The 24,171-nt window shown below is 39.3% G+C and overlaps 3 protein-coding genes and 1 pseudogene across 4 annotated transcripts; all 4 read right to left on the bottom strand.

Moving 5' to 3' along the window:
* Positions 1-633: 633 nt before the first annotated feature.
* Positions 634-4,759, bottom strand: LOC112575912 (annotated as a pseudogene).
* A 3,525-nt stretch (positions 4,760-8,284) lies between these two features.
* On the bottom strand, positions 8,285-12,492 carry LOC112575908 (tubulin alpha-1B chain-like). Its single transcript, XM_025258057.1, has 6 exons — positions 12,367-12,492; positions 11,841-12,063; positions 10,809-10,957; positions 10,381-10,533; positions 9,652-10,179; positions 8,285-9,028 (listed from the first exon to the last, which is right to left on the bottom strand). Exons 1-6 carry the CDS (start codon positions 12,367-12,369, stop codon positions 8,729-8,731), a joined length of 1,356 nt encoding a protein of 451 aa, XP_025113842.1. The 5' UTR covers positions 12,370-12,492; the 3' UTR covers positions 8,285-8,728.
* A 673-nt stretch (positions 12,493-13,165) lies between these two features.
* Positions 13,166-23,670, bottom strand: LOC112575904 (tubulin alpha-1B chain-like). Of its 2 annotated transcripts, none has more exons than XM_025258050.1 (7): positions 23,638-23,670; positions 16,740-16,824; positions 16,213-16,435; positions 15,867-16,015; positions 15,437-15,589; positions 14,402-14,929; positions 13,166-13,782 (listed from the first exon to the last, which is right to left on the bottom strand). In XM_025258050.1, the coding sequence occupies exons 1-7, from the start codon at positions 23,649-23,651 to the stop codon at positions 13,483-13,485; spliced, it is 1,452 nt and encodes a 483-aa protein (XP_025113835.1). In that variant the 5' UTR covers positions 23,652-23,670; the 3' UTR covers positions 13,166-13,482. The 2 variants fall into 2 exon arrangements, with proteins under 2 accessions (XP_025113835.1, XP_025113837.1); XM_025258052.1 differs by having other exon boundaries at positions 14,402-14,933; positions 15,441-15,589.
* LOC112575917 (tubulin alpha-1 chain-like) lies at positions 20,518-23,712 on the bottom strand. Its single transcript, XM_025258063.1, has 5 exons — positions 23,478-23,712; positions 22,952-23,100; positions 22,550-22,702; positions 21,776-22,303; positions 20,518-21,340 (listed from the first exon to the last, which is right to left on the bottom strand). The coding sequence occupies exons 1-5, from the start codon at positions 23,596-23,598 to the stop codon at positions 21,044-21,046; spliced, it is 1,248 nt and encodes a 415-aa protein (XP_025113848.1). The 5' UTR covers positions 23,599-23,712; the 3' UTR covers positions 20,518-21,043.
* Positions 23,713-24,171: the final 459 nt, after the last annotated feature.

Here is a 24,171-nt window from a genome sequence, read left to right as displayed (position 1 = left end):
AATTCCTACAACTCACCCAAGATGCCTCAGAATTCAATGTAAAAAGAAAATCACAAAAAGCCACTTATTTAGTTGTTAATTGTGTAAGAACTTAAGTTTGCTTAAATTGTGCACAAAGTAGACCAGCGATACAAATAGGAAGCAGTTTCTAAATGTGTCTAAAAAAAAAATTTACAATTAGGGCCTTACATGTGAAGTTAACTTGACAGTGATTACCCTTCTTTTGTGTGTGTGATTTGAAGTTGGTTTAAAATTGGTTCAGCGAGTGTAGGTTTTCATTCTTCCAAATATATTAGTGCTGTGAATATATTAAAGTAGACAGGAACTGCAGGCAGGAGACAGGTGTAGTTTGTCTTGTGTTAGAACAAAAAGCCACACAAATGTCTTGATGAGGCGTAAGTAAATCGGGCGCGCACGAGAGTATCTTTAACCTTATCTCCTATTTGCCCATTTTGTATTATTAACATATATATATATTTTACTGAAGAGATAAGAGGGAATTTAGAGCTGTTGATATGGTTGTAGTTATTATCTCAATGTTATATACATACTAATTCATAAACACCCACAAGGACGGACGCTCACAGAGAGAGATAGAGAAACGAGTTTAAAATCGCCTTAAAAAAAGAGTACTGATTTTATAATTTATACTTTATTTCTAAATAGCATTAGAAACTATGTGTTTAAATCTAATTGTAAAGAGGCAAATGCCTTGGTATACAATATAAAATTTTTATAATATAAGAATAAGAAAATACAATTTTTAAAAAAGCTCTAAAAGTGTTCTCCCTTGTAGTTTGAAGTTAGAAGACGACCTGGTTGAAAAACGTCTCACAAGTGCCGTCAGACTTTCCCAGAGTTCTCAGTGCAATTGTCTTTTTCTTAGGTTCTTTTACATGTTGTCAAACACTGGCAACATGTGGAATACGTGTATCAGTACTCAAACATGTACTTTGTCTGTCCACACATCATTTAGTCACTTCGCTGTTGATTCAAAAAGGAATCCATGTGAAGCCATTGACATCCTACATAAAACATCTTGCATAAAACCTTTAAAAAAATACAGATTATTGCTTTTTAAGCCAGGAATGTTACGCGGGAGTTAAATTAGAACTCTTCTTCGGCTTCAGCTTCAACGGAGTCAAGAGCGACCTCTTCGTAGTCTTTCTCCAGACCCGCCAGATCTTCACGTGCCTCGGAGAACTCACCCTCCTCCATGCCTTCTCCCACGAACCAGTGCACGAAGGCCCGTTTGGCGTACATCAGGTCGAACTTGTGGTCCAGGCGGCCCAGGTTTCAGCAATGGCCGTGGTGTTGCTCAGCATACACACAGCACGCTGCACTTTGGCGAGATCTCCACCCGGCACCACAGTGGGTGGCTGGTAATTAATGCCTACCTGAAATGACGATAGCAGATCTTTTATATTCCTAATAAATATCGCAAGGGTTATATCAACCGGACAAACTATTAAGCTTTATGATTAGCTAATACGGACCGTCGTGTAAATTATCTACATATACTCAAACTAATGGTCGTGGTCTGAGAAGAATATTTTTAACGTTTTTGCAGGTAGTCCACGAGTCGTTAGACCGAAATACCAAGAAAGCAGAACGATAATAAGAGTTACAGGGTTATCTACCGTTCTGCTTTCCTAGTACATGTACATTATTTCTCTTTTTGCTTAAACAGAGTCAAGTGCGACCTCCTCGTAATCTTTCTCCAAACACGCCAGATTTTCACGTGTCTCAGACAACTCGTCCTCCTCCATGCCTTGTAGTTGGAGGGAAGAACTTTTTGCTCCCAGCTTCTATGATGATTGAACGTTATCTCCATTCTACACCATTATTTACAGTGTTCATTACTCACATAGCACATTCGTGTTGAAGCTATTTGTATTGCTCGTGTTTACTGCTTATATGTGTAAGGTGTCCAATGAGACTGGACCTGCATATCACGGAATCGGTTTCAGTTGGGGAAGATTAATGTATTGTTTCAATCTGTAGAATATATTGACTGATTAATTATTGTTTACCTTAAAGCCTGTTGGACACCAGTCTACAAACTGAATGGAGCGTTTGGTCTTGATATTGGCGATGGCGGCGTTGACATCTTTGGGCACGACGTCACCGCGATACAGCATGCAGCAGGACATGTACTTGCCGTGACGAGGGTCGCACTTCACCATCTGATTGGCCGGTTCGTAGACAGCGTTTGTGATCTCAGCAGTGGTCAATTGCTCGTGGTAAGCCTTCTCCGCAGAGATGATGGGAGCAAGGCACACAAGGGGAAAGTGGATACGGGGGTACGGCACGAGGTTGGTCTGGAACTCGATCAAGTCGACGTTGAGGGAGCCGTCAAAACGCAAGGAGGCGGTGATGGAGGACACGCACTGACACAGGATGCGGTTGAGGTTAGTGTAGGTGGGACGCTCGATGTCCAGGTTACGGCGACAGATGTCATACATGGCCTCGTTGTCCAACACGAAGCCACAGTCACAGTGCTCTAGCGTGCTGTGCGTGGTCAGAATAGCATTGTACGGCTCAACCACCGATGTAGCTACCTGCAGTTATAAAAATGAGTTTTTAAAAAAAGTGGTAGTTATCTTTAGAGGTATCATATACATTAAAAATTCATTAAAGAAACTAATTTCGAAATCCATTATAAAATCTGAACAACCCCTTTTTTTCTGTTGCACGGTACAAAATGGCTTGAGGGTGTTGCTATGTATTTTTTGTTGGCCTAATTTTGCTGTTTTTTGGCTGGATCTCATTTTGATGTATCCTTGCGTCGTGCCTATAAGTGGACGTCTGGATGTGATTCTCATTTTCATCTGGGTGGGGTTTTTTTTAATCTTGATACTGTAAAGTATTATAACAACTTCCATTAGCCTTAACAGACATTTGTGACACCTGTTGCAATCTAGCGTAACAAAAGCAGCTGACCTGGGGAGAAGGGCAGACATCAAATTCCAGTTTAGACTTTTTGCCGTAGTCCACAGAGAGCCGCTCCATGAGGAGAGACGTAAAACCTGATCCAGTTCCTCCTCCATAACTACGAAAAATGAGGAAACCCTGGAGACCAGTGCACATGTCCGCCTGTGTAAGATGCACAGACTCGTTTGTGAGACAACATATTAAGCTTATTACATCAAGCGCCCAAAGTCTTCTCTACAGGAATTTTTTTGAAATGTCCTAAAGCCTTAAGCTTCTTTGGCTAATGTTTACCTTCAACGAAGAAGCATGCTTTAAAATGTCCGTCTCATGTTCCTGTTCCGACACTCAATGTTAAACAAGTAAAAGAACAACGGAAATGAGCAGCAAAGAAACTGATCTTTTTGACGAACGCTCACCAGCTTTCTAATGCGATCCAGGACGAGATCCACAATTTCTTTTCCGACGGTGTAGTGTCCCCGGGCATAGTTATTGGCGGCATCTTCCTTTCCGGTAATCAGTTCTTCGGGATGAAAAAGTTGGCGATATGTTCCCGTTCGAACTTCATCTGCAAAAAGAAACAAAGTGCATCGTATATATTTTAACAATATTTTAGCAGAGATCATTGAGGTAAGATGAATATGCAAGGAAATGATGCTAAGGACGGAACAATTGACATCAGAGGAATACTGACAATATATTGAGATGTCTTGAGATTAAAAAATGTTAACATATGAAACTACAAAAACAAAAAAACAAAAAAAAAAAAAAAGCTTATTCGTTGAATCTCGAGGTCTATGCCAAAGAAAGTGAAGTACGCCAGAGTGAAATCTAACCAATAACTCCAATCAGTTTGGACATCAAAATAGCATTACATACAATCCAGCTGCAAAACGTAAGAAAGGAGCAAACGCAGCAGAAGCCCATGTAAACATGAAGGTTGAACCCTTATCCAAACCGATGCATGACCACAACATACAAAGAAAATCAAGATCCGATCCCCTCAGCCTGTTAGGCGAAGGGACAGATCTCTCATTTGAATTATTTGATTTTAATAAGGGTTTTTAATTAGAGCACCACCCATATTCTTTAACTCGTTAAGACCCATCCAACTGTTAAGACATGTTTAGAAATCAAATAATTAAGGACAGACGAGTCTACCTTGTTTACTTACCGACGACTGTTGGTTCGAGATCTACGAGCACAGCCCTTGGTACATGTTTCCCTGCTCCTGTTTCACTGAAGAAGGTGTTAAAAGAGTCGTCTCCACCTCCAATGCTCTTCTCCGACGGCATCAAACCATCTGGCTGGATACCATGTTCAAGACAGTACAACTCCCAGCAGGCATTGCCAACTTGTACTCCGCATTGACCAGTGTGGATTGAGATTATTTCACGCTGGATTTTGCATGACATAAACATAATATGCATTTAGCCATACAATTTACTTTGTAAGTAAAAAAATTAAGGACCTTATGTTGTTTCTTTGGACCCTTCCCTTCGTTTCTCTTTATTATCAAGTTCCTTTACACGTCACATTCGTCGGTATTTTTGTTTGTATTGAAAACAAAGTCATCAAAACCAACAGAATCAAGACCTATCCATTTATTTCTACAGCTTGTGTTGAAATATTTCTTGTTAAATCTGTACTATTTGCGCTTTATTTGCAGTGTGTACTTTGGGAGATATAGTTCACTAATAAAAATGCCAAATGTTCTCACCATGTTTTGATTCCAGCAGACGAAAAAAATCAGTTTCTTCAGATCTTCTGAGAATAGACCGAACTCTGCGACACCGAACTTCAAACTGACAGTGAGTGATGAAATGCTTTAGTTTATCATGACGTAATTTAGTAGAGAACAAATGACGTTTTGTTTTGGTTTGGGATTTTTACGTCATACATCAAGTTTGCTGGACATGGTCCGATGCACTTGTGAAAAAAGCATTGTGATTCAAAACTAAATGGATCATAAACTTTAAAAGAAAGAATTCCTTTCAAAGATAAAAAAAATTTGTGACATGATCTTTGTATAGCTGAACAATTTTGAAAACTCCACATAGATAAATGGCCTCATTGGGGGTATAAAACAGATATAGGATTTCAAGTTCCTGGCAAGATTTATATGACATGCATTCGAATTTTGTACTCTTGCGTACTTTGAGACATATGTTTTTTCTTGTGAAAAAAGGCTGACGAAGATGTGCATAAATTGTGATGGTTGACAACGTTTAAATGGTTAGTTTAGCAGTGCTTCCATTAAGTTGATCATTAAGTTGTTAAGAAGGGATGGATGGCGGAGGACGGTGGAAAATGAGATATCCGGAGAAAAAAATCCTTATGAACAGGTGTCACGTATATTGAGTGTACCGAGACGAGATATGACCCCAAGACCTTTTAGTTCTCACTGCAGTGTTGACCATCACAGCTATCTGAATGACTTCAGTTTTCTCCCCATTTAAGTCATTTAGCCTCTGCACATACACTAAAACACCTGACTCCGTCTAAATCACTCTTATTCTCACGATCCACCATCACTTCTCCTTGACTGTTAGAAATCTCAGAGTTATTTTCGACATATTTTGTCCTTCTATAATCATGTTAACTCAGTTTGCCGATCCATCTTTCTCGAACTGCGCAGGATCAGCACCATCAGATATCACTCTGTTGCTCCACCAAGCAGCTTATGTCAGTATTTGTGTTGTCTACTCTGTTCGTCGATCTTCTTTGCCACCTGCTTGACAAGCTCCAGAGTGCTCAGAACAGTGCTGCCCCCATTGTATTTCGTAAGCTGATGATCGACTATGCCAGACCACTTCTGCGCGATCTCCACTGGCTGCCAGTTCAGGCTCGTATCGAATTCAAGATGGCCATTTTTTTTTTCATTTAGCCCTTCATCCTTCTACGAGGTAATTAACTTTATCAACTTTTTTGTCCCAGTGGTCAATTTGAACAAATTATAAAAAGCGTAAGATATGACACTAATAAAGAGTGGAGGGGGAGTGTTACAAAAGTGGCAATTATTATTAGTACATATTTACAGGAAGCACTAATTATCCCAAAGAATTTATAACTTTAAAATTTTTGCGTAAGTTCAATGTATATCCTCGATTAACCAGTGGTGGGTTCATAGGTTGTGGTGTATGTTTTATCAAGTAATTCTCGTCGAAAGCTGTTTAGTGAGTTCCTTTACTGGAGATTAGGAGGGAAGCTGTTCCCATGCAGTACGCTCTCTGATTTGAGAGATCTCGGAAAGGGGATAATTTTTAGAGACGTTGTTGTATTTTTATGGAAAATAGTAAGAGAATCTATATGCAATTTACCCAGGGCTTCTGCTAAGGCTAAATTCTTTGGGGTCCCAGGGACCCCTTCTTCAGATTTTAAGGGGTCCCAGGCTAACTCTAAGGGGTTCCTTTACAAAGTTGAAAAAAAAACCCCAACAAATCAACTACTTTGTTCAACTGCTTTTCATGCGCACAAAGCACTGTAATGTCTAGTCAGAAACGGCGAGATTTCTGTGCCATGAAGAGTGTACAAGCATCTGTGATGAGCTTATGCTCACTGTACTTGGGGTGCTCACTTTCTTTCCGTTTCTGAGACGATGATTTTAACCACGCTTTTAACGACATCTTGGAAATAGGTTAGAACTCTTCCCGGTAAGGGAAAAAAAACCAACAAAAACTCAGTGCAAGGGAAGTAACTCTCACCTTGTAGCAGACGACAATAGATTGGGCTACGACGTCAGACACTACATTTGACTGTATTTTCGACTCCTTTGGACACATACAAAAAGCTTCATCAGCGAAGTCCCAGAAGGTGGAGGCGTAGTCAGAGGTCGATTGAATATTTTATATATATATAAGTTTTCTGGGGTAAGGATCTAAGAAGTGCTTAATTCTTGACAGCTAGTAAGTTTTATTGGAAATAGGTTTGCATGAGACAGAGATCTGCTAAGACTGACAAATTATTGTCAATGATAACACCTAAAGATTTGTAGCTCTGGTCGAGGGCCGATATGAACATTAAGAAATGGATGGCTAGATTTCGTTTTTCTGCCTGATTATTAGACACACAACTTTCGTTTTTTGAGGACGCGGAGTCATTTGATTAAATTTAGTTCCTAAACTTGGAAAGAGTGATTTTTAACCGATAAAAAGTAAAAGTAGTAGAGGATGGCCCACATTTTAGCTCACTGGAAAGGTTATTGAAATAATATCAGTTTTGTCGTCATTTATTTTCAGCGGAAATCCAGGATTTCACAGAGTGAACCGTAAGTGACAAAGGTAAGAAGCGAAAGAATGTATTATACGCTGAAAAAATGGCACAGCGTTCATTGCAAAAGAAGGAAGAAGCTGTTGAATAAAGATTCTAATGAAAATATAGAAGAACAAATGAACGAAAGACCACAAAGAAAGAAAAAAAGAAAGAAAAAAGGGAAGAAGGAAAATTTTTCTGTAAATTTTGCAGCAATTTATTTATTAAGTATGATGAGTCCTTTGTAATAAATGCAGTCAGCTATATACGAGCCTGTTTAAGCCTTTCTTTCATATCCTTCAAGGATTAATAGTAGTTGATAGCTTTTTTGACAGCCGCGTATGTTTATGCTAGTATAGTCCCGGCTACTACATCTCAGTGGAACATTGTTACTTCACACACTCTTAAAAAATAGCACGTCATTACATACAAAGTTTCTAAACTTATATCTAAGGGAGAGAAGGACTAATGTTACAATTTATTTCAGTATAGTGACGTTTTTTCCAAAGTAAATAGAAAAACAAAAAAATATAATACTTAGATATACCTACATTATCATAGCTATCAAATAATCATTATTATCGCCATTATTTTCGACAAGGTGGTGAGCTTAGAGTTTATTCGAAGAAGAATTGAGAAAGGGGTTCCCACACATGCGCGCACTCGCGCACGCACGAACACACCGAGACATAGTGGAAACTGAAACAAAAAATCGACAAGGTACTGAATCCGTTGAAAAGATAGATCTTGACGCTAGATATGAAAGCATCAAAGCATACAAAGCGACTAACGTCAGAACCACGAATCTTAGGCATTAGAGATGTCGAATGAAAAGAAAAAAAGAAGAAAAGGAAATTGTCCTGTAAAGATTTGCTTCTGTCCCTTTGTTAAGTAAAACGCCTTCTTTGTAGCTGCTCATATTTACCAACTTTGTGTAATTTACTTTTTTTTTTTACTTACTACAAGAAATATCGGAAATTGAATGACTTCATTGCTGTAGTAACGCTCATATCAATGAAGTATATATTTATTAAATCTCAAGCACAGAGAGAGAGAGAGAGAGAGAGAGGTTAAGCGTTTAAAGTCATAACTGAAACGAAGATTTAAATATTCTGTATTTTATTTCAGAAAAACATTAAAACTACCTGTTAAAATATAAATATAAAGAGGAAAATGTCCCGACATACAATATAAAATGCCTTATAAGAAATAGAATAATGAACTAGAAAATACAGTAGGGTTCTATAAATGTTCTCTTGTAGCCTAAGTCGAAAATACGACCTGGTTTGAAAACGTCTCACGAAAGTGCCGTCAGACATAACTACAGCTCTCAGTGCAATTATCTTAGACTTCTTATTCTGTTGCCAAACTCTGGCAATAATTATCAACCGTTTGTCAGTACTCCTATGTGTACGCAGTCTTTTAGTCGCAATGCTGTTATGAGCTGATCTAAAAACAAATCCTATTTAAGTCATTGACATATTGCAGGAAACCATAAAACAGCAATGTCTTGCCACCTGTATAAAAAGACAGGTTTATGGGAAGTTTAAAACTCTTCCATTTCGTCTTCTGCCTCTCCTTCAACAGAGTCAAGGCCGACCTCTTCGTAGTCTTTCTCCAGGGCCGCCAGATCTTCTCGGGCCTCGGAGAACTCGCCTTCTTCCATGCCTTCGCCCACGTACCAGTGCACAAAGGCCCGTTTGGCGTACATCAGGTCGAACTTGTGGTCCAGACGGGCCCAGGCCTCGGCAATGGCAGTTGTGTTGCTCAGCATACACAAAGAACGTTGCACCTTGGCAAGATCTCCTCCTGGCACTACTGCAGGTGGCTGGTAGTTGACACCTATCTGAAAGTACGATGTAAAATCCATTAACTTCTTTGCTCTCCGCTTATTCCTGAAGGATCTTAACCGGGTCAACGCATCGCTGAATACGGGATTATGTTTAGCAGATGGTCGCGTACCACTTTTCCACACGAAGTCGCATATTGAAACAAATAGTTCTGTACTTAATATTACCAACGTGTAAATTATCTACATTTTTCCGAACAAATGGTTTTGGCCTGAGAAGAATATTTTTCAACGTTTTTGGATGCACCCGTGTTGTTAATATGAAATACCAGATAAAAAGAAAGATAGATGACAGTTGAAGTGTAGAACATTTCGTTCTATGAACAAAATTACCTTTTTCCATTATACTCATCTCCCTCCTACGCTATTGTCCTGTATCATTTGCATAGAGCACGAACAGCGTAAATACCTAAGTGTACTCTATGAAAATAATGCAAGTAATAACAGAGCACATTCATCTATTTACACTGCTGTACCGCGTATATATGTATATAGGTAAAGCATCTGATGAATCTGTATATTTGATACAAAATCTAGTTTCGTATGTGAATCATTAATTGACTGCTTTTCTTTAGTGAAATTTTGAACTTTTCACTTATGATTAATTTGTTGATTTTAACCTTAAAGCCTGTTGGACACCAGTCCACAAACTGGATGGTGCGTTTGGTCTTGATAGTGCAGATGGCAGAGTTGACATCTTTGGGCACGACGTCACCGCGGTATAGCATGCAGCAGGCAATGTACTTGCCGTGACGAGGGTCGCACTTCACCATCTGATTGGCCGGTTCGTAGACAGAGTTTGTGATCTCAGCAGTGGTCAATTGCTCGTGGTAAGCCTTCTCTGCAGAGACAATGGGAGCAAAACACACAAGGGGAAAGTGGATACGGGGATACGGCACGAGGTTGGTCTGGAACTCGATCAAGTCGACATTGAGGGAGCCATCAAAACGCAAGGAGGCAGTGATGGCGGACACACACTGACTAACGATGCGGTTGAGGTTAGTGTAGGTGGGACGCTCGATGTCCAGGTTACGGCGACAGATGTCAAACAAGGCCTCGTTGTCCATCACGAAGCCGCAGTCACAGTGCTCTAGCGTGCTGTGCGTGGTCAGAATAGCATTGTACGGCTCAACCACAGCTGTAGCTATCTGTAACCATAGGATACCCATTTTAGAAAAAGAGTTTATAAGAGGTAAATATCATGAATAGCATTCAAAAGACAGCAAACAAGGAACTTATTCCTACAATGTTAATAAATCATCATCATCATCATCATCATCATCATCATCATCATCATCGTCATCTTCTTCTTCTTCTTTCCTAAGACTCTATTAATAAATACCACTGACCTGTGGGGAAGGGTAGACACCAAATTCCAGTTTAGACTTCTTGCCGTAGTCCACAGAGAGCCGCTCCATGAGGAGAGATGTAAAACCTGATCCAGTCCCCCCTCCAAAACTTCGAAAAATGAGAAAGCCCTGGAGACCAGTGCACATGTCCGCCTGTGTAAGATGTACAGACTCGTTGGTGAGAGAACATATTAAGCTTATCACAGCAAGCGCTTTAAGTGCTCTCTGCAGGAATAAAAGAAATGAATATTTAGTGATTTAAAGCTAACTGAGAAAAGAGTTAGTCTGCTTTAGTTATTGTTTACCCTCAACGGAGAAACTTGCTTTGGAGTATTTGTCTCATTTGCCTGTTTCGACACTCAATTTAAACAAGTAAAAGAAAAACGGAAATCAGCAGCAAAGTAACCGATCGTGTAGATGAAGCTCACCAGCTTTCTAACGCGATCCAGGACGAGATCCACAATTTCTTTTCCGACGGTGTAGTGTCCCCGGGCATAATTATTGGCAGCGTCTTCCTTTCCAGTAATCAGTTCTTCGGGATGAAAAAGTTGGCGATATGTACCCGTACGAACTTCGTCTGCAAACAGAAAAGACGTAAAATTTAGAACCTTCTTTTAGCGGAAGTATGCAAGAAAATGATGCTGAAGACGGCATAACCGAGGCAAAATAAGACTAATAAATTGTACAATGATATTCTCAAAGAAACATCAGGAGAGATCGTCTTCACTTTATATAGTAACAGTGGCATAAGAAGTTGCTCGGGTTTGGAGGTTTGGGAGTGGGCAAACTCCATGCGGACAGTAATAAATGTTGACCTTTTTTTCCCCCTCAGAATCTTTTTGCCCCTTTCCCGGTCCTATGCCGCTGAGTAATGGATTATATATTATATGTTAAGGTATAAGTAGGTTGTTAGCCCAGGTGGTCTTACTGATCTGGACATCCTGACGGCAAACATATGCAACGCATTAGACGTGATGTGCTTGATCTCCACTATTTTCCCTTATCTGGCTCATGTACCACGTTTGATGCTTTCAATTCTGGCCATAGGATCATCCTTTTGCACGAATTCAGTAGCTTGACTATTTTTCTTCCTTTTTAAAGCTTTCACTGTGTGTGCGTGTGTGTGTTTAGACAATTTTGTCAAACTGCGTTGAGTTTACTACGGGAAGGGCAAATTATACTATAGAAACTATAGAAATAATGTTATAAAGTTATTATTATTTTTTCATATCTTAAACGAATGTTCTCAGTTTCGCGAAATCTGTAAATGCTAAAAAATTTGACTTTATTTTTGTAAAGGTTACTAATTGTGGAGACAGAGAAGGCACCACCAAAAACTGCTACGTTTTGGATTATCAAATTTGTATTTAATTTTTAATCAATACACATTTAGACCTTAAAATTTATAAAATTTAATTAAATGCTTTTACTGGATTATTCAAATGGCCTAGAACACTTACCGACGACTGTTGGTTCGAGATCTACGAGCACAGCCCTTGGTACATGTTTTCCTGCTCCTGTTTCACTGAAGAAGGTGTTAAAAGAGTCGTCTCCACCTCCAATGCTCTTATCCGACGGCATCAAACCATCTGGCTGGATACCATGTTCAAGGCAGTACAACTCCCAGCAGGCATTGCCAATTTGTACTCCGCATTGACCAGTGTGGATTGAGATTACTTCACGCTGAATTTAAAACGAAGAATAAGCAACACAAGCAATTAAAACATACTTTTTGAGTAAAAGAGCGAAGAAAATATACCCTTTTTCCTTGATGAAGTACTATTTCTTTCCATTATCAAATTAATGTACACAGTACAGTCATGAATATTTGTTACCGTTCACAAAGTCATCGAAGTAAAGCAAATCCATAAAAACTCAACCTTTTTTTTTATCCTCATCGCATGTTGAAGCTTATTGTATTTTTCCCGCTTCGGTTGAAGTGTACGTACTTTAGTAGACTTAGACCACATAGCTCCATTTTCTTACCATTTTTCTTTTTTTTTTCCAGATAATGAAGACCGGCTTTTTCAGATTTTCTGACAAAGGATCGAGCGACACGGCATCAAACGTCCAACTGACAGTGAATGATGAAATTTTTATTATGACGTAATTTAGTACCAAGCAAATGACGTTTCGTTGTTGTTTGGACCTTTTTACCGCGCTCACATTAACTTCGCGGATATAATCAAGTAGTCCTGTAGAAAAGCACTATGATCCGGTGATTTGAACACAAGCTTTGAAAAAAAGGATTTCTTTAAAGGCTATAGAAATTGTGTAACGGTCCCTCTCCTCAAATGAATAGATGTGATTTGAAAAAGCTGCAGCCAGTGGAATAACGAAGCTCAGGCATTACTGTACAGATATCGGAAGATAAGAAAAAAAGAAGAAAAGAAAAGTGTCCTGTAAAGATTTGATGCTGTCCCTTTGTTAAGTAAAATGCCTTCTTTGAAGTTGCTCACATTTACATACTTTGTGTAATTTACTTTTTTTTTTTTTTTTTTTTTTTTGCTTACTTAAAGAAATATTGGAACCTGAACGTTGAAAATATTGCTGTAGTGACGCTCATGTCAATGAAGTATACGCATTAAATATCAAACACACACACAAACAGGGAAAGAGAGAGGCTGAGCGTTTAAAATCATAACTGAAACGAAGATATAAATATTCTGTAATTTATTTCAGAAAAACATTAAAAACTACCTGTTAAAATGTAAATGTAAAGAGGAAAATGTCCCGACATACAATATAAAATGCTTTGTAAGAAATTAAATAATGAACTAAAAAATCCAGTAGAGTTCTAAAAATGTTCAATTGTCGCTTAGGGCGAAAATACGACCTGGTTTTTAAATGTCTCACGAAAGTGCCGTCAGACATAACTACAGCTCTCAGTGCAATTTTCTTAGACTTCTTATTATGTTGCCAAACTCTGGCAATAATTATCATCCGTTTGTCAGTACTACTATGTGTACGCAGTCTTTTAGTCGCAATGCTGTTATGAGCTGATTTAAGAACAAATCCTATTAAAGTCATTGACATATTGCAGGAAACCATAAAACAACAATGTCTTGCCACCTGTATAAAAAGACAGGTTTATGGGGGAAGTTAAAACTCTTCCATTTCTTCTTCTGCCTCTCCTTGAACAGAGTCGAGGCCGACCTCTTCGTAGTCTTTCTCCAGGGCCGCCAGATCTTCTCGGGCCTCGGAGAACTCGCCCTCTTCCATGCCTTCGCCCACGTACCAGTGCACGAAGGCCCGTTTGGCGTACATCAGGTCGAACTTGTGGTCCAGACGGGCCCAGGCCTCGGCAATGGCGGTGGTGTTGCTCAGCATACACAAAGAACGTTGTACCTTGGCAAGATCTCCTCCTGGCACTACTGTAGGTGGCTGGTAGTTGACACCTATCTGAAAGTACGATGTAAAATCCTTTACTTTCTTTGCTCTCTGCTTATTCCTTAAGGATCTTAACCGGGTCGACGCATCGCTGAATACGGGATTATGTTTAGCAGATGGTCGCGTACCACTTTTCCACACAAAGTCGCATATTGAAAGAAATAGTTCTGTACTTAATACTACCAACGTGTAAATTATCTACATTTTTCCGAACAAATGGTTTTGGCCTGAGAAAATATTTTTCAACGTTTTTGGATGCACCCGTGTTGTTAATATGAAATACCAGATAAAAAGAAAGATACGAGTTGAAGTGTAGAACATTTCCTTCTGTGAACAAAATTACCTTTTTCCGTTATACTCATCTCCCTCCTACACTATTGTCCTGTATCATTTGCATAGAGCACGAGCAGCGTAAATACCTTAGTGTACTCTATGAAAATAATGTAAGTAATAACAGAGCACATTCATCTATTTACACTGCTGTACCGCGTATATATGTATATAGGTAAAGCGTCTGATGAATCTGTACATTTGACACAAAATCTAGTTTCGTATGTGAATCATTAATTGACTGCTTTTCTTTAGTGAAATTTTGAACTTTTCACTTATGATTAATTTGTTGATTTTTAACCTTAAAGCCTGTTGGACACCAGTCCACAAACTGGATGGTGCGTTTGGTCTTGATAGTGGCGATGGCGGCGTTGACATCTTTGGGCACGACGTCACCGCGGTATAGCATGCAGCAGGCAATGTACTTGCCGTGACGTGGGTCGCACTTCACCATCTGATTGGCCGGTTCGTAGACAGAGTTTGTGATCTCAGCAGTGGTCAATTGCTCGTGGTAAGCCTTCTCTGCAGAGACAATGGGAGCAAAACACACAAGGGGAAAGTGGATGCGGGGATACGGCACGAGGTTGGTCTGGAACTCGATCAAGTCGACATTGAGGGAGCCGTCAAAACGCAAGGAGGCAGTGATGGCGGACACGCACTGACTCACGATGCGGTTGAGGTTAGTGTAGGTGGGACGCTCGATGTCCAGGTTACGGCGACAGATGTCAAACAAGGCCTCGTTGTCCATCACGAAGCCGCAGTCACAGTGCTCTAGCGTGCTGTGCGTGGTCAGAGTAGCATTGTACGGCTCAACCACCGCTGTAGATATCTGTAATAATAGGAAACCCATTTTAGAAAAGGAGATTTAAAAAGTTAAACATCATGAATAGCATTCAAAAGACAGCAAACAAGGAACTTATTCCTACAATGTTGAGAAATGCTTTTTTGTTTTGCAAGGTACAAGTCCTCAAACATGTATTGTATATGACTTAAAATGTCTCGACTGTTGTTTTTTTTTTTACTGTACTTGACGTTTATGTGTTTTTCAGGTGTGCCTACCCACAGTGGATATTGGGATGTGATGCTTACTTCCGACTTTTGGATCGTAAAGATTCTTTTTGAAAAAGAATCATTTGTGCACACACAGGTCAGCAGATTTCCTTTTAGCCCTTGTTATTTGCATAAGTGCTCTCTCTCTATATATATATATCATCATCATCATCATCCTTAAAAACCTTGTCCTCCTAATCCACCCCTCATCCTCCTCATCCTTTTCATCCTTCTCCTCTATCGTCCGTCATCATTTTTTTTAAAGACTATTAATAAATGCCACCGACTGTGGAGAAGGGTAGATATCAAATTCCAGTTTAGACTTCTTGCCGTAGTCCACAGAGAGCCGCTCCATGAGGAGAGACGTAAAACCTGATCCAGTCCCTCCTCCATAACTACGAAAAAGGAGGAAGCCCTGGAGACCAGTGCACATGTCCGCCTGTGTAAGATGCACAGACTCGTTTGTGAGACAGCATATTAAGCTTATTACAGCAAGCGCTTTAAATGCTCTCTACAGGAATAAAAGAAATAAAAATTTAATAATTTAAAGGTAACTGAGAGAAGAGTTAGTCTGCTTTAGTTATTGTTTACCCTCAACGGAGAAACTTGCTTTGACGTATTTGTCTCATTTGCCTGTTTCGACACTTAATGTTAAACAAGTAAAAGAAAAAAAAAAAATCAGCAGCAAAGGAACTAATCGTGTGGATGAAGCTCACCAGCTTCCTAACGCGATCCAGGACGAGATCCACAATTTCTTTTCCAACAGTGTAGTGTCCCCGAGCATAGTTATTGGCGGCATCTTCCTTTCCGGAAATCAGTTCTTCGGGATGAAAAAGTTGGCGATATGTACCCGTTCGAACTTCGTCTGCAAAAGGAAAATACGTCGTAAAATTTAGAACCTTCTTTTAGCGGAAGGATGCAAGAAAATGATGTTGAAGACGGCATAACCGAGGCAAGATATGACAAAAAAATTGTACAATGATATTTCCAAAGAAAAACCACGAGAGATGAGCTTTAATTAATTCAAATAGCAACAGTGGCATAGGAAGGTAAGACACTTACCGATGACTGTTGGTTCGAGATCTACGAGCACAGCCCTTGGTACATGTTTTCCTGCTCCTGTTTCACTGAAGAAGGTGTTAAAAGAGTCGTCTCCACCTCCAATGCTCTTATCCGACGGCATCAAACCATCTGGCTGGATACCATGTTCAAGACAGTACAACTCCCAGCAGGCATTGCCAATTTGTACTCCGCATTGACCAGTGTGGATTGAGATTACTTCATGCTGAATTTTAAACGAAGAATAAGCAACACAAGCAATTAAAACATACTTTTTGAGTAAAAGAGCGAAGAAAATATACCCTTTTTCCTTGATGAAGTACATTTCTTTCCATTATCAAATTAATGTACACAGTACAGCCATGAATATTTGTTTACCGTTCACAAAGTCATCGAAGTAAAGCAGATCCAAAAATCTCAACCCTTTTTTTTTTATCCTCATCGCATGTTGAAGCTTATTGTATTTTTCCCGCTTCGGTTGAAGTGTACGTACTTTAGTAGACTTAGACCACATAGCTCCATTTTCTTACCATTTTTCGTTTTTTGCAGATGATGAAAACCGGCTTTTTCAGATTTTCTGACAAAGGATCGAGCGACACGGCATCAAACTTACAACTGACAGTGAATGATGAAATTTTTATTATGACGTAATTTAGTACCAAGCAAATGACGTTTCATTGTTGTTTGGACCTTTTTACCGCGCTCACATTAACTTCGCGGATATAATCAAGTAGTCCTGTAGAAAAGCACTATGATCCGGTGATTTGAACACAAGCTTTGAAAGAAAGGATTTACGGTCCCTCTCCTCAAATGAATAGATGTGATTTGAAAAAGCTGCAGCCGGTGAAGCTCGCGGAGGAAGTGTGTCTAATTTTTGTCTTCGAAAGAGAATACGTGCAGCAAAGATCTGAAACCCGCATTTGTAACACGTAGTAGGTCAAGTCTTCAGGATAGGATGCAGTGTTCCATTGTTGTCAGATTGGCCACTTTGGCTCTAAACAGCGGGTGATTTAGATGCATACACGCAAGACAAAAGCTCCATAAAGTACGCAGAGGCATCATGCAATCTCCCTCATTAACGTACATGTAAGAGATTGCATACTGCAATCAGTACTTCTACCATCGATAAATCCCTGAACCATATAGGCATGGCCGTGTAGCTACGATCCCATTAAAACCTTGGCGTAAGTGGCCGGAGCTCAATAATGAATGATGATGATGATGATTAGACATAAGAAGTTGATGATGACGATAAAGACAATAACGTAAGTAGCCAAGAGATAATAATCTAATTCTTTAGATCACCGATGATAGACACTTTGGAAAAAAATAGACATAGAAGATTAGACGCAAGAAGATGAATGGATGGATTAGGCAGAAGTAGTGGGGGTGGGATGAGAGGAGAGAGAGTGAGAGATAACTGAAGGAAAGAAAAGAAAACAGCAAGTGAGTGAGACGGAGGTTGGTCTGAACTCGAGTATGAGTGGCGGTAGATAAGAGCGATACTAAGGTTAATAAGAGACGCAATGAGTAAGTGAACATTACAGTCTACTTTGGAAAATTAGCACCCATTTTAGTCTATTTTCATTTCTTTAAGCCTCGACCTACTACCAAGACCTGGCAGAATATAAAATTCTTGTGAGCACCAATTCTAGAACCAACACATCTCCTATTTTTAAATTATTGGAAACTGCAGGAAGTTTGTCTGATGGAAAAGTAGGTTCCTATTGAAATATCAAATTATATGGCAATTAAAGATAAATAAGTAGCATACTATTAGATATCCAATTCAACAACCTCAATCGTTTTTATATTCTGATACAGTAGTACTTGAAGAGAAATTGTATGATAAAATATATGGCATATTTCATTTTTTTCTTGACCTTTTGAACCATTAGATGGTGCCAATGTGTAGAAATTACAAGCCATGAAATTCTCATTTTTTTTTTTAAATTTAGGATGAGGAAAAGGAACATAATTTTGTCTCCCTTATTTAAAGGGTAAAAAAGTGCCAAAATATAGATGAAATCCAAGAATGAGCATCTCAGGAAAGTTGACAGCTTCGGTATTTATGAAAGTTGCATTACAAATGCATCACAATGTACAATGGTGCATAAAAAATGTAATGAATTGTGGTAGCACGCTAACAATGCAGTCTTTGAGACCTTTCAAAGGCATTATTTCAAGAAGGGGGAAGAAACGGATTATAAAGCTATGGGTGGTAACTCTTGGCTGTATGTGTTGTTCATAGACATATGTTATTGGTCTCTGGCATTTACAGTGTAAATCATTGATATCTTGATCAGTGGTTCATTTGCCCATGTTCTCATTTGGCAAGACATAGAAACAGCTACATGTTTATTGCAGGATTCCTATTTGCATCATCTATGATTCCTATTTGCATTTTCTCTGGTTTTTTTTTACTTGTCTGTATGGTTATTTATCCTTCCATCTTTTATATGCTGTCCATGTCTAGTTCTTGTCTGAAGGGCTGAGGGCACGCTCCCTCTTGAGCATGATCATGTGCGTATAAATTATGGCAATGTTTGTTTGATCTGTGGCTGATTAAACTGAATCAAAATTACAGGCTTTTCCTCTATATTTTGGAATACAAGACACCGCCCCCATTTAAATTATATTAAATATGATACAAGTGCATTTTACAGGCAGATATTTGTAGTAGGGCTGAGATTTGAGCACATGACAGCCGCACCAAATTTCAGACTAACAGTGAGTGACAAAAGGAAACGTTTCAGCTTATTATTTACCAAGCAAATGGTGTTTTTATTTAGGTTTTTTTATCACGCCGTTTCACTGCACTCCATCAACTTAGCAAATGTTGTTATAGTCTGGTGGACCTGTGTAAAATCTCTACTACCTGAAGCCAAATGAAACAAGCTTTAAAACAAAGACTTCAGAAATTTTAAATGGATATGTTCTCTGCATAATTAAATAATTTTCTGATCATAACGAAAATGCTGCATCATTAAAAGACATTAATACGGTACAGTTACATCGTTAAGCCAAATAAGGCTTATGAGAAGCTCATTCTTTCATCAATATTCTCTATGTATTGAATTACAGGTCCATCAGATGTGTATTTTTTTCTTTGTTTTTTTCTTTATATTTACAAGACAAAGAAGATAAAAATATGCTGACTAAATTATCATCAAGTTTACGTAGTAACTAGATTACAGTTTTGGAACTTTGAGCAGCTTATGACATCTTTTTTTGTTAAATAAAAGTGCTGTGTTACTTTCTGATGTTTGACTTGACTGCAGTCAAAGGGGAGAAATACTTGTGTATGTACAGGAAGCATGGCATTCACCAACATGAACTTCACCAACAAACAGAATAGGTGAATTTTATGTGATACAAACCTATACTATCAAGAGTAAGTGATGTCAGCACCAGTGATGACAACAAAACATAAATCTCACAAAATGGACAAGCTTGAGAAGGCCAGCAGCTTTTAAGTACCTAGAAGTTACCCTCTCCAAAAATGGCAGTTGCACTGCAAAAATCTACATCTTCAAAGATTGGCACACTGCCACCACCAGCTATGATTCAATGTTTAGACTACAATTCTCTTTAGTTCCTATACTACTCATAGGTGTGAAGTGAGTGATATTAACAAAGAACAAGGACTGAGACTTTTAAGACCAGGCTCCACCAGAAAGTGCTCTGAATTTTATACCAGGAACACAAGAAACCATTCTGGCAGCTCTTCAGTATGTAAGACATGTTTGCTGTCAATTTAAAAATTACACCTTGGGCAAACCTTGTGAGTTGCTGCATCCATTGTCTCTTTAACTATTCATCTCACCAGAGATAACATATGGTCACAGGAGTTTATTGTGCAACGAAACAATGGAACTCTCTTCATTTCCATATCCGCCACCTAGGCACTATTGAATCCTTTATATTCAAAAGCGCACTAAAAACGCACCTCCTTAAAATTTACTCCTAACAACAGTCCACTCGATGACAGTCTTGTTTTCAAACCCCGATTCCCCTCTTTTCCGCTTACTGCTGCTTCCCTACTAGTCTTTTTTTTTCAAAGTCACGATATTCCCAGTCTTGTTTACATAGTTCCTCATTTCATTTTCTGTATTTTTTTTTAATTCATCATCTGTAGTAATGTTGTTGTTCATATGTTCATTCTTCTGTAAATAGTATGTTGTTGATCATGTCGTTCTTGTTTTAAGCGCTAAGAGCATGCTCCTTACCAGTGTGAGTACGCGTTATACAAAATTTGCTTTTATTAGTAGTATTAATAAGTATCACACAGCTTCTGAAATCATATCTGATAGCAAAAATGACTGATTTTATACTTTATTTCAATATAGTGATATCTTTTATAAAAACAGTAAACAGGGAAAATCTCTCTGTTTACGAAATATAGTACTTTGTATAATAAATAAATAGCTAGCAAAATGCTATAAAAAGTTATCAAAAATGTTCTCATTTGTAGTTTGAAGTCGAAAGATGACAATGTTTTGAAAACGTCTAGCGCAAATACCCTCAGACATAACATCACTTGAGGTATTTTTTTCCTTTCATTGACAAAATGTCAAAAAATGGCAGTGTGTGTGTGTGTGTGCAATACGTGGGGCTACACTTAATTACAGCCCACATGGTATCGCCTTACAGTCATGAGATTTAATTAAAAGTCTCTTAAAAAGTCAGGGACATTCCTCACCAAGCATACTGCGTCGCACCGTCCTAAAAGCCTAAATCGCACCTCTTGTAATAACGTTCAAGCAAGTTAAGGAGGACTTAACTCATAATTCTTCTTTTGCTTCCCCTTCTTCATCAACCTCCACTGACTCATTTAGTACTCGTCTTGACCTTCTTCCTCCCCTTCCGCGCTGTCCATGCCGACCTCCTCGTAGTCTTTCTCCAGGGCCGCCAGATCTTCACGTGCCTCGGAGAACTCACCCTCCTCCATGCCTTCGCCCACGTACCAGTGCACGAAGGCCCGTTTGGCGTACATCAGGTCGAACTTGTGGTCCAGACGGGCCCAGGCCTCGGCAATGGCGGTGGTGTTGCTAAGCATGCACAGAGCACGCTGCACTTTGGCCAGGTCTCCACCCGGCATCACTGTTGGAGGCTGGTAGTTGATCCTCACCTGAAACAACGATATCAAGCCATTCCGCCTTTGACAGCTATTTACATCGCATTTTCTTTTTCCGTAAGGGCCTTTTTAACCGGATATAGTTTGTACAATATGCGATTACGTTTGGATTTGAAAGACTTCTGTAATGCACAAGTGAGTGATGGTTAACCTATTTGCGTGATCCTCATATATTGCTCAGCACCCGCCCCCTCCCAAAAAAATTAAGGTAAATGAATAGGGGAGAATGTTTTTGTTTTTTGTTTTTTGTTTTTTGTTTTTTTGCTGTATGAACAGGATACCAGCTTTGACGCATGATTATGCATCATCTTATCTTGACCATCTGCTCCTTGTCTCTTTTCATTTTTGTATTTCATTCACCTGATGAAGTTATGATGAAGTACAATATCTGAACAGCGTTGGTTGACCGACTTAAAAATTGATTTTAACCTTAAAGCCTGTAGGACACCAGTCCACAAACTGGATGGAGCGTTTGGTCTTGATATTGGCGATGGCGGCGTTGACATCTTTGGGCACGATGTCACCGCGATACAGCATGCAGCAGGCCATGTACTTGCCGTGGCGAGGGTCACACTTCACCATCTGGTTGGCCGGCTCAAATGCAGAGTTGGTGATCTCGGCAGCGGTTAATTGCTCGTGGTAGGCCTTCTCCGCAGAGATGATGGGAGCAAAGCACACGAGGGGGAAGTGGATACGGGGGTACGGCACGAGGTTGGTCTGGAACTCGATCAAGTCGACGTTGAGGGCGCAGTCGAATCGCAAGGAGGCGGTGATGGAGGACACGCACTGACTCAAGAGGCGGTTAAGGTTGGTGTAAGTTGGACGCTCGATGTCCAGGTTACGGCGGCATACGTCATACATGGCCTCGTTGTCCATCACGAAGCCACAGTCACAGTGCTCTAGCGTGCTGTGCGTGGTCAAAATAGTGTTGTACGGCTCAACCACCGCTGTAGCTATCTGTCATGGCAAAAAGAAGAAAGAAAAAAAAACCCAAGTTTTTGTATTTATTGCTGTTATTTTAATAAGAAATTATCTTGCATGATATTTTTTTATCAGTCGTTGTTACCGTCACTAATATTGCAACTGTTATCAAGAAATATAACTATTAACCATTCATTGAAAAAAATTACACAGTTTTAATTGTAATTAAAAGAGGGCAATCGGCGACGTCAACGGCTGTCTATCGTAGCACTAGTCACCGACCTGTGGAGCAGGATAGACTCCAAACTCCAGCTTGGACTTTTTGCCATAGTCTACGGATAGGTTTTCCAGGAGCAGAGAAGTGAATCCTGATCCAGTCCCTCCTCCAAAACTACGGAAGATGAGAAAGCCTTGTAGACCCGAACACATGTCCGCCTGTATGAGATTTGCAGTGTCAGTTGCGAGACCGCATTTTAAAGCTGATGAACCATTTGACATTGCGTCGGAAATATTATAGGGATTATATATGTACTTTAGGTAGATAATTAAGCAGAATTAGGTAATGAGAAATTATTTTTACTCTCAGAGGAAAAGCCTTCTCCTTTTTTACTTTCTCACAGTCAAGACTGAAAATGTGTGCGGCATCAAATCAGCAGCAGAATACTGGGGGAACATTTCGCTCACCAGTTTCCTGATGCGATCCAGGACGAGATCCAAAATTTCTTTCCTCACTGTGTAGTGACCACGGCCGTAGTTGTTGGCGGCGTCTTCTTTTCCAGTAATGAATTCTTCCGGATGAAACAGATAGCGGTATGCACCCGTTCGGACTTCGTCTGCAAGCAGATTTTGACAGAAAAAATGCAAACAAGTGGCTCTGAAGAAGGCGCAACCGAGAACTGCAGCTGGTCTCTTTCATGCTACAAGCATCTCCAGAAAAAAGAATGCAAATCGAACTCCAGTCCACATACTAGGAGAAATTAATTACGTATTACAAGAAACTGATACATAGTTTTTGTCTTTCTTAAAGTCTAATGATTATTGTGAAAATTAAAATGCTCACCTTAAGAAATAACAATAATCTTCTTTTCTAGATGCTGTAGTCTATAATCCAATATGCATATTCATCGGCCATATTATGTCCAGTAAAGTAAGAGAAGTAGAGTGAAAGAAAAGAGCATATATGAAAATTAATGTTTATGTGTTTAGTTACCGATAACTGTTGGTTCCAGATCGACAAAAACTGCCCTCGGCACGTGCTTGCCTGAGCCTGTCTCGCTGAAGAAGGTATTGAAGGAGTCGTCTCCGCCTGCAAATATTTTGTCTATTGGCATCAGCCCATCCGGTTGGATTCCGTGCTCCAGACAGTACAACTCCCAGCAGGCATTGCCAATCTGGACTCCACTTTGACCGGAGTGGACTGATATTATTTCACGCTGTGGTTTGAATAGAATATAAAAATAAAATACAAAATATTTCTAAATAAAAACCCTTAGTAAAGAAGGTTATAGAGATACCCTAGGGTTGTATGTTTCTCGTAATTATCACATTTTTTTACACTCTAAGCTTGAACAACATTCATTTTTATAGCGCAGCCTAGTATTTGCTATTGCACATTTTGCTTGAGGTATAAACTTTTACCAGTGCTGTGCCTAATACTAAGTTGAGCATAGTATTCTAAGAATTATAGTCTAATTTAATAATTAAATTTCCTTTACATTACAAACTATACTCGTCAATATTTGCTCCCTTGCGCGTTTTTTCAAATGATATTAATTAAACAGAAGTACATTTCTTTCATTTTAATGTCATTGTATTTGCTTTGATCACTTTAAACCTGACACTAATGCTGAAAATGTAACAATGCTTACCCAATCTCTTACCTAAAATATTCAAGAATAAAAGTA

This window comes from Pomacea canaliculata, linkage group LG11 (assembly GCF_003073045.1).
Source record: "Pomacea canaliculata isolate SZHN2017 linkage group LG11, ASM307304v1, whole genome shotgun sequence".
In the NCBI taxonomy this organism is placed as follows: Eukaryota; Metazoa; Mollusca; class Gastropoda; order Architaenioglossa; family Ampullariidae; genus Pomacea; species Pomacea canaliculata.
The sequence above is the reverse complement of the archived record's forward strand: the minus strand, read 5'-3'. Positions and strand labels throughout refer to the sequence as shown.

What these genes read in the sequence shown, in the direction of transcription:
- LOC112575908 (XM_025258057.1), bottom strand. An exon ending in TGGATCGCGTTAGAAAGCTG is followed by an intron (nt 10,534 to 10,808) that starts GTGAGCTTCATC and finishes CATCTTACACAG; the next exon opens with GCGGACATGTGCACTGGTCT. An exon ending in GTGTCTACCCTTCCCCACAG is followed by an intron (nt 10,180 to 10,380) that starts GTCAGTGGTATT and finishes CTATGGTTACAG; the next exon opens with ATAGCTACAGCTGTGGTTGA.
- LOC112575904 (XM_025258050.1), bottom strand. An exon ending in TCTGCAAAAAACGAAAAATG is followed by an intron (nt 16,436 to 16,739) that starts GTAAGAAAATGG and finishes TTTAAAATTCAG; the next exon opens with CATGAAGTAATCTCAATCCA. An exon ending in TCTCGAACCAACAGTCATCG is followed by an intron (nt 16,016 to 16,212) that starts GTAAGTGTCTTA and finishes TTCCTTTTGCAG; the next exon opens with ACGAAGTTCGAACGGGTACA.
- LOC112575917 (XM_025258063.1), bottom strand. Translation starts at nt 23,598, where the DNA reads ATGCCAATAGACAAAATATTTGCAGGCGGAGACGACTCCTTCAATACC. An exon ending in GAGTCTATCCTGCTCCACAG is followed by an intron (nt 22,304 to 22,549) that starts GTCGGTGACTAG and finishes TTGCCATGACAG; the next exon opens with ATAGCTACAGCGGTGGTTGA. An exon ending in GGTGTCCTACAGGCTTTAAG is followed by an intron (nt 21,341 to 21,775) that starts GTTAAAATCAAT and finishes TCGTTGTTTCAG; the next exon opens with GTGAGGATCAACTACCAGCC.